This window comes from Meriones unguiculatus, chromosome 4 (genome assembly GCF_030254825.1).
Source record: "Meriones unguiculatus strain TT.TT164.6M chromosome 4, Bangor_MerUng_6.1, whole genome shotgun sequence".
NCBI lineage: Eukaryota > Metazoa > Chordata > Mammalia > Rodentia > Muridae > Meriones > Meriones unguiculatus.
In genome coordinates, this window is record NC_083352.1 from 17,773,680 (window position 1) to 17,783,481 (window position 9,802).

The window sequence follows — 9,802 nt, forward strand, 5'->3', positions numbered from 1 at the left end:
TACAAATCTCCCTCCTCGCTATTTAAGCCAGGAAAATGAAAATCTGTAATCTCGTGAAAACTCTTCCCAAATGAGCACAGTAACTGTATTTATAATAGCAAAAATCTGGAAAGACTAGCCAGTCTTCTTCAGTGGGTAAATGATTAAACAAATGCTAGTACGTCCCTCCTAAGGAGACCTATGGAGCCGTTAGAGACAAATGAAACACACCGTGGGTGATCTCCTGAAAAACAGCTTGATTTTTTAATTTAATTTAATTTAATTTTGTTTTATTTTATTTTATTTTGCCAGTCCCATGGCTAGAGAGATGGTTTAGTGATTATGAGCACTTGCTGGTCTCATAGAGGACCCAGGTTTGAGTCCCAGCACCCACACAGAACTATCTGAACTCCAGTTCCTGAGCATCTGAAAACCTCTTACGGCCTCTCTGGACACTACACACACACACACATATACACACACATACACACTCACACTCTCACCCCCTCTCTCGCAGGCAAAACACTCATACACATAAGGTAAGAACAAATCCTTAATTATTTTATGTGTGAGTGTTTTGAAAATGTATGTGTTTGCATTCTGTGCCTGCTTGGTACCTGCAGAAGTCAGAAGAGGGCATCAGATCTCCTGGAATAAAAATGCATCTTTAGGAGCTAGAGAGGTGGATTAGCACGTAAGAGCATGGCCTACTCTCCCAGAGAACCATGATTTGATTTCCAGCAGCCACATGGCAGCTCACAGCCAGGGGACCTGCTGCTGTCTTCTGGCGTCAGAGGGCACCAGGCACATGTGGTGCAGACACGCATGTGGGCAGAGCACCCATACACTTAACGTAAGGAAGTAACTTAAAAAACAGTTTCAAAAGATCATATATCATTAATTCATTTATATACCATCCTTGAATGGCAGAGTTACACTCATAGATTGGTTTGGCAATGGTTAAGAAGCCAAAGTGCTGAAGTGATAAAGGATGGCTGTGGCCATCAAAGAAAAACTCAAGGCATCTTGTGGTGCAGATACAATCTTGAACATGGTTGTGGGGTGACAGGGCCCCTGTCTGAGTGAGGTGTGTGTCCCCGCGCAAGTTTTCTAGTGTTACTACTGTTACAATTCTGTAAGATGTTAGTGTTCTGGACGTCTGAATGAACAGTACAAAGACTTTGCATTTTTTTAGCTGCCTGTAAATATAATTGCTTCAAGAGAAAGGTCTAATGAGCAAAAGCATACCCTCTCTGTTTCGGATTCAGATCATTTCCATTTCCTATCCCTGACTGCCACCACCCCTCGCCCCCCAGCTACAAACTGTTAAAGGCTTGTGATTACAGTGACAATATTGGCTTCAGTTGGAGTTAGCTTTACCCACGAGCTCGTGACATGCCACAGGTGCCACTTGGGGTACAGAAACAGTGTCATCAGCAAGCAAAGGCAAGCACGGTGGAACCTTTCCAAGCATTGGCACAGCACCGTCACTGCCACCACGTGCCTATGAATAAGAAGCAGCCATTTCTTTCTAGTGTTGAAGTTGTGTTTCCAAGACTTTTCCTGCTGTGTAGGGGTTAGGGCGTGTCTGTGCCTGCCTGCAGCCTCCAGCCAGTGTTGTTCCTAAGGTGCTTTCCTGACTATAATGTGTCTTAGTTAGCATCTTGGGGAGGAAAAGGTTTATTTTCAATGGTAGACCATGGTGAAATTAGGTCTGGGCAAGAACTGGCTCAGTCAGCTTGCTTTGTTTGTTTGTTTGCTTGTCTTGTTTGGTTTTTGTGGCGGTTTTTGTTTGTTTTGTTTTAAGCTCTGGCTGTCTTGAAACTCAGTCTGTAGAGACTGCCTCTCCCTCCTGAGTGTGGTGTTAAGTGTGCCATCACTGCCTGGCCAGCCTGCTTCCTTAGACCACCCAGGACCACTTGCTCACGGGTGGCCGCTCACAGTGAGCTGGGCCCTCCCACATGAGTCATCAACCAAGAGGTGATGGAGGCATTTTCTCCCTTAGGGTCCCTCCCCAGATAGCTCAAGCTCCTGTCAGGTTGACAAAAGGCAGCTGTGATAAACTTGCTGCTTGATAGGGTTTCTCGCTGGCCTGGGTCTTCTCCAAGTAGTCCGGCTGGCTGTGGTGCTTCAGTGGCTGCCTGCTCCTCCCTCCCATCTCCCCATCACATAGGATTTCAGGACTGCCTGGCCTCCTAGTTTCTGTGAATATGAGCTCACCAAGCCATCTCACAGCGCTGTGATTTTTGTCCATCTGTTTTGTTTTTCTATTTTAAAAAATTGCCTGAGAAAATGGGCACAGACAGCTGCACACAGCTGTACACCATGGTGCTCCATGGAAGTCCATCAGCGCGCCTCTCACTCCATCAAGGGGTTCATGGTGTCAAACTCAGCTTACACACTAAGCCATTACTCGGAGCTGTGTTACTGTTAAGGCAAAATCTCTTGTGCCCCAGGCTGGCCTTGAAATCAGCACGAGGAGGACTTGAACTGTCCACACCTTCGAAGTGCTGGGATGATAGGCATGTGCCACCACACCGAGTTCATGTGGCGCTGGGGATTGACCTGTGGCCTTATACAAGCTAGGCAAGGTTCTGGTTCTGCTAATTTCATTGCGTTCCCAGCCCCCCAGGATTCTTTAGTTAACTTTCTTGTTCATACATGTGGTGTTAAGATACACATGACAGTATAGTAAGCCAACTTTGCAGTAACGTATTGAATGCTTCTCTGCAGGGTGAACTTGTGAATGAATATGTTGGTGAATTAATTGATGAGGAAGAATGCAGACTTCGAATCAAGCGAGCACACGAGAACAGTGTAACTAATTTTTATATGTTAACTGTTACCAAGGTAAAATTGCTTTTATTTTTTGATAAAAGGGACTTTTTCTGTTTTGTTCATAATCTTATGCTGGACTCATTTTCTCTAAGTAAAACATGGTGACTGACTGCTGAAAAAGTAGTCAGCGCTATGATTTTATTAGGTGTACAGAAGGGACTCCATAGTTATGAGACTCCAGCAAGAGGGAAATGCTAACCACAGCAAGTGACCCTGTGGACTGGAGTTGCTGGGTTCTAGTCCTAAACCAGAGTCAGTGAGAAACCTGGTTTCTTTATCTCTGTCGGAGAAGTCAACTCTGACTTATTAAATACTTTGAAATCACTGATTAGCCAAAACCTCCAAAATGTTCTGTGTATTTATGAAGCTTTAAAACGAAATGACACACGGGTTGGAGAGGCGACTTAGTCGTTGGGAGCATTTGTTGCTGCTGCGGAGGGCAGTTCCAAGAACCGTGTGCTGGCTCACAGCAGTCTAGAACTTGAGTTCCAGGATGTCTGACAGCATCTTTTAGTCTAAAGGCCCTAGAGGACACCAGTCACATGCAATATGCCGGCAACACATTCATACATGTGAAACAAATGACTAAAAAAAGGATGTTGTCATAAGAAAAGTGGCAATAAACTACTAGTTAAATAAAACTTCAGCTAGATATTGTGGCATATACCTCTACTCCTGGTGTTAAAGCAGGAGGATCATAAGTTAGAAGCCAGCCTGCAGAAGACCCTGTGTAACAAGGAAACAAAGAGCATACAGTCATTAGGCTGAGGTCTTTGCACATTGCATTGCAGCCATGGCCTCATGTATGTTAACAGTCCTTACAGAGGGCAGGAAACCCATGTCTGGGTGCAGTTCGTTTGTTTGTTCAGTACACTGTCACATCTTAAGGACCACGTCTACGACCCGTGTTCTGTGATGTTCCTAAAAGAGACCTACTGTCATCATGGCTCAGTGGTAAAGATTGTGCTGAACGGATGTGAGGCTGTGGGTTTGAGCCTCATCACAAGCAAAAACGACAGAAAACCACAGAATACAGTAAAAGAGATTGCTGGCCATGGTGGTGCATGCCTTTAGGCCTAGCATTTCAAAGCAAAGGCAGGCAGATCTCTGAGTTCAAGGACAGTCTGGTCTTCATAGCAAGTTCCATACCAGCCAGAGCTACATTGAAAGACACTAACTCAAAAAAAGAAAAAGGAAGATTATTTTGAAAGTATTTTAACACTATGAAGTTATGTCATTCTGTGAAAACTTTACAGCTTTCACGTGTTTCACAGGCAGAAATTCAAGGGCCAGTTTCATGCTGTCGTCAGCGCCCCTGCGCTCAGTTCAGTGAAACATGCTGTAGGTTCAGCCTTAGGCCTCACCCACACTGTTAGAGTCCAAACTGAGGGAACCTAACCATCCAGTGTTCTGTGTGTGCTGAGCTGAGGTGTAGGAGAAAATAAGGTTGGGAACTGTGAGAAAGGACCGGCTCCTGAGAGCACAAGAGGTGAATGGGTGTCCATATCCAGATGATGGAGAGCCCCATTTTCCCTCTCCATCTTCATCTAAACTCGTCTATCCCACAAGAGTTTTACCTCTTGCTTAGAGTGGGAAACAAAATACTTGCATCGTTGGTTCTGAACCGCATAGCTCTGTGATCAAAATTACCTAGCAGGCTCAGTGATGCATGCCTGTAAATCCCAGCCCTCAGGGAGGCAGAGGCAGGTGGATTGCTGTGAGTTCCAGGCCAGCCTGGTCTACAAAGTAAGTCCAGTACAGCCAAAGCCACCCACAGAGAAAACAAAAACAAATACTAAACATGTGGCTGATCTTATATTTATTAGAGTACCTTCAGCAGCTCCGTGAGTGCAGTTTCTAGAGAGAAACTTTAAAAATCTGAGGTACCCAAAGAGAGAGCGTGGTGACTACATTTCAGAGCTGCCAGTTGGCACACACCAGCCAATAATAAAGGCTGCTGTCTTGTGTCCCCTAACTGAATGTTTCTAAATGTGCTTTGTATTTAGTTTATGTCAAGTTACCCCTCCCTTTCTTTTTTCCTTTCTGAAGGACCGTATAATTGATGCTGGACCAAAAGGAAATTATTCTCGTTTCATGAACCACAGTTGTAATCCAAACTGTGAGACGCAGAAGTGGACAGTGAATGGAGATGTTCGAGTCGGACTATTTGCTCTCTGTGATATCCCTGCAGGTAGAGTGGCAACTCGCTGTCCAGGGGCCCGCTGCCGGGGAGCTCTGTCTTGTCGGGGAGGAATGTTAGCCTTGAAGGCTGTTTCAGTGTTTATTCAGATCAGAGACTGGGTGTTACTTGCTAATGCGGTAAGACTACATCTGAAGAGAAAACTTATCCAGCCTTCATGCAAAGAGGACAGGGCAGAGTGTGCGTGCCACAGTGTGTTCAAATGCACACCCGTCGCTTTCCCAAATCCTGCTGCCTGCACATGTAACCACATGGCCTAGCTCTTGAATTCTTTTTAAAGCATGTGAAAGTAATTAGCTGTGGAGACTTCGAGATGGCTCAGCAGTTAAGACTGTACTTGTGCTTCAGCTACAGGGGGTCAGACAGGCACCTACACATACTCAAACATATACATAATTACAAATTATGCAAATAAATCTTTTTTTAGAGTAATTTGCTTGTACCAATATCAGCTGATTTTGTAGGCATTATTTTTTAAAACTTTTATTTACATCTCTTTTATCTTTTTCTCCCTAAATTCATCCCAATCCCTTCCAACACCCCAACACCAGGTAGGAAAGAGAAAGCGTTAGTGGGAGAGGGGTCGCAGTTCTCTTAGTTGCTTCCTGCTGGTTAGGGTCGCCAGGATCCTTGGAGCCAGTCCAGGCCTCGTTTCAGGAGATCTCCAGCTTCTCGTCTCACAACAGCAACCAGGAGCAGCAAGGGGGAAGCAGCCGCAGCCTTGTTCTTTCTCAGAGCTCTGCACTCTCTGGGCTCTGGCATTCTCTCTCCAGAGTCCTCGGATTTAAACTGTCAGCAGCAAAGAGCCCCTCTCAGAGCCTGCATGAGGCAGATAGTCTGCTGCTGTGGACCATCGGAATCAGTCCCACATCCCATACCTGGGACCAAAACAAAGCCATGTTTATATCCACAGCATGGTTTCTTTTTCTTTCTTTTGTTTACAACTCTGAAAGACCTTCTGTTTCAGATTAGCACTAGGAGCCTCAGAGGCCAGTTGCTGCTTTGACTCTCCTTCCCCACTCTGCATCTCGACAGAACCATTTAGTCTCTCAGGAAGTTTGGGGAATTGGTAAGAGCAGTTCAGGAGCTAAGGCAGGTCAGCTTTGAGGCTCTGGTTGCTCTGTCTGAAGGTGCTCAGATTTGAGCTGGGGTCCCTGAGGCAGTCACATGTGTAGTGAGCTGCAATTGCCTCCGTTCACAGTGGAGGGTGTTCCTAACACTATCACGGTGACACAGCCATGCCATTTAGAACCTAGAGCTTAGGCCAGAAGCCCTAGGTCAGAGGTCACATGTTCATAGTCCTTATTTCACTTTTTTAACCACTTTTGTAAAAGGGTATGTCATCCTTTTAGAATATTGCTTTGACGTGCTCATTGGTGGGTGGGGATTGACACACACACACCTTTTCTATCATTGTTTTTGGTGAGATGGACATTGAAGGAGGAAAAGGCTTTAAGATTGTGTTGTTTTGGGTATGTGTATATTTGTGCACACCCAGTGCCCATGAGGAGAGGTGACAGCTTCTAGGATTCGCTGTCTTCCGCCACGGGATCTGAACCCGACTCAAGTTGTCAGGCCTACATGGCACTTTCACCCCCTGAGCCATCTTGCCAGCCTGGGACAAGTCTTTGTGTCAGAACCATGTGTCTGCAGTAAAGTGTCTGGCAGTATTTCTTCCTCATGACGTCACTGAGATTTCTCTTCTCTTGTGTTTTAGGGATGGAGTTAACATTTAATTATAACTTGGATTGTCTGGGCAATGGCAGGACAGTGTGCCACTGCGGAGCAGATAACTGCAGTGGCTTCCTAGGAGTACGGCCAAAGGTCAGTATGCAGGGAGCCCAGCCAAGGGCAGGGAGTGGCTGTGCTACAGCAATTAGCTTATGACCTGCTTGTTTGCGGGGGCCTGGCAGACTTAGAATCCGGCTCCTCGGTCAGGTCGGTCAGGGCTGCTCTCTGGTGGAGCTGATGCTGTTTTGACACAGATCTCCAGAGTGCTTACCGGCCTGGAGCTCGTGTGTTATTGAGGATGGCCTGGGATTCCTGGTTCTTGAGCCTCAGCTTCCAAATACTGGGATCATAGGCTTACGCTGCATACCCAGCTTGCTGGTCTCCCTTCTTAATGACGCTTGTGTTGGTGAGGGCTGGTAGGTTCCGCAATGTACTCAAACCCACTGAATTATACACTTTTAGACTGTTGAATGTTACCTGGATGTGGTGGCTCAAACCCATAATCCTAGCACTTGGGAGGCAGAGACAGGAAAATTGCTGTCAATTCCATGACAGCCTTTAAAAAAAAACAAAACAACAGCAACAACAACAACAAAATCCTACTTAAAAAAGTGTATGTTGTAGTATGTAAATTATAGGTCATTGGGAGAAGAAACTCAGGTTGTCTGAAGTCTGAACAGTATACAAGTTAAAGCAACTTGTAGTTAAAACCAACCTTCCAATTAAAACAAAAGAAAACAAGAGCTCAGCAGCCAGGACTCTTCATTAAAGTGGCATTGCCTTTAAGTGCTGCATAGCAGTAGCTGACAAAGTATTGCCATCGTGCTCTGGAAAGGTGGGCACCTAGAAGTCCAGCTACTTGGTTAAGATCACCCCTCTTAGGTTGGAAAGATGGCTCAGTGCTTAAGAGCAGTCACTCTCCTGGAAGACCCAAGTTCAGTTCCCAGCACCCACATCAGGCAGCTCACAGTCATCTGTGACTCCATCTCCAGTGCTCTGGGACTTTCTGCCTCACGCACCCCCCCACAGACACACATGATAAAGAACAGATCTTTAGAGATCATTGAGCTTCCAGATGATTAAACCAACTGCTTTGTTATGGGAGCAGCCAGTGTGGGCTCCAAGCACATCCGCATGTCCCTCCAAGGGACAGCTATGGCGCCAATGGGCAAGGATGCCATGGTGTGCATGGGGGGTTGTGTGGAACACAGCCCAGCTCTGGAGAAATGGCCTGTGTCTGGGGGTGTGCAGTCTCTGTTCACCAAGGAGGTCCTCACTGAGGTCAGAAGCTTGCTGCTGCTGCCTGTGCTGTTGCCATGGCCCCGTGTGAGGTCACTGAATGGCCCAGAACACCAGTTCTAGAAGGCCGCTTCTAGGCCTCAGACATCACCACTGAAATTGAGTGATGTGCAGCTGATGAAGGCTGGAGATGCGATGGGAGCCAGCGACCACACTGTGGACGTGCTGGGCAGCGCTCCCTCTTCTGGGCCCTTCAGCCAGCAGGCGTTTGGCCCCAGCATCTAACACCCTGAACCGGAGTGCGTGACATCACAGTGAACCCCGTGTGTGGTGCTGAGTGATCTGTCTGCAGATTGGCTGCCTGTTGTCTCGGAGCCACATTTCTTCCTCAGTGGGTACAAATGGGTCCTGGCTTGGTCTGTGGGGACTCAGCACACCCTCCCACTTGCTGAAGATGTCAAGGCCTTCTGGCTGCTCCTGCTTCTGCTACAGTCTCAGCCAAGGCTATAGAGTCAGAGGAAGATGCAGAGACTGGTTTCTTGACTAATTACTCTAAAACCCACCAACTCAGCCATCTTAATTTGAGGAATGCGAAGGCCTACCTCCCTCTACCTCTCTTTAAAGCAGCTTGTTTAAAAAAAAAAAAAAAAAAAAAAAGAAGGAATGGAGAAATGGCTCCTCAGTGCTGTGCTTAGGAGCACTAGCTACTCTTCCATAGGACCAGAGTTCAATTCCCAGCACTCACATGGCAGCTCCCAGCTGTATATAATAACTTCAGTTTCAGGGGCTCTGACACCCTCACACAGACATATATGCAGACAGAACACGAGTGCACAAACTACATAAAATAACATAAAAATAAATGATTTAATGATAAATGCGTGCTGAAGTTATTGCCGGGCCCACTGCTGCCTGCATTGCACCCAGGCAAGTGCCTCAGAGAGGCCAAGCCAAACCCCAGATAACAGTGACAAGCCTGTCTTACTGAAGTATTGTCTGGGGTTAGCCCTTCTGGTATTTCTAGGTATGTGCAGAGATGCAGATGAGGCCCTGTGCTCCGCACTCCTTTCCGGGCAAAGCTTCATTATGTGGGCTGAACGTGGTCTTTCTTTTTCACCAGTCTGCCTGTGTATCAGCAACTGATGAGAAGACAAAAAGTGCCAAGTTAAAGAAAAAACGGAAAATCAAAACAGAGCCAAAGCAAATTCATGAAGATTACTGTTTTCAGTGTGGGGATGGTGGAGAGTTGGTCATGTGTGACAAAAAGGACTGTCCCAAAGCCTACCACCTCCTATGCCTTAACCTGACTCAGCCACCATACGGTAAGAGACCTTCAAGCCCTCGCTGCTTCAGTTTTTGCCATTGGGGTGTGACTCGGGATGCTCTCGGCCCTCTTTAATGGAACTGTGAAATAAGAAACATTTAACAAAACAATCACTCTGATCAGAAATCTGTTTCCATGCAAAATGGATATGCCTCATGGGGCAGCAAGGACGATGTCTGTAAAGTCTCTAATTAAAGAAGGCCGGGTATGAGCCAGGTGCCTCTGTGCACGTCATTAATCCCCGCACGTGGGAGGCACAAGCCAGTGGACCTCTCGTTGGTCCAGGCCAGCCTGCACTCTCTAGGCAGACCATGTTTCCAAAACCAAAAGCCAGGGTGGTGACACAGCCTTAATTCTAACACTCGGGAAACAGGTAGCAGGCCAGCAAGGCTCCACAGGGAGACCCTGTCTCCAGAGAGGGCCATGGTCCCTCCTGGGTTTCTCCTGGGTTATCAAGAACTAGGCTAACAGGTGCTCTCCCTCCTCCCCAA

General features: G+C 46.7%; 1 protein-coding gene across 8 annotated transcripts in view; it reads left to right on the top strand.

The window, feature by feature from the left end:
* Positions 1-9,802, top strand: part of Nsd3 (nuclear receptor binding SET domain protein 3) — a 122,314-nt gene that overhangs the window by 107,057 nt on the left and 5,455 nt on the right. For 6 of the 8 annotated variants that reach the window (XM_060381514.1, XM_060381512.1, XM_060381515.1 and 3 more), the window contains 4 exons: positions 2,713-2,829; positions 4,867-5,008; positions 6,735-6,841; positions 9,108-9,309. In XM_060381514.1, the coding sequence (XP_060237497.1) occupies positions 2,713-2,829; positions 4,867-5,008; positions 6,735-6,841; positions 9,108-9,309 (568 nt within the window). The remainder of the gene's footprint in view (positions 1-2,712; positions 2,830-4,866; positions 5,009-6,734; positions 6,842-9,107; positions 9,310-9,802) is intronic. The other 2 variants (XM_060381516.1, XM_060381517.1) reach the window with 1 other exon arrangement.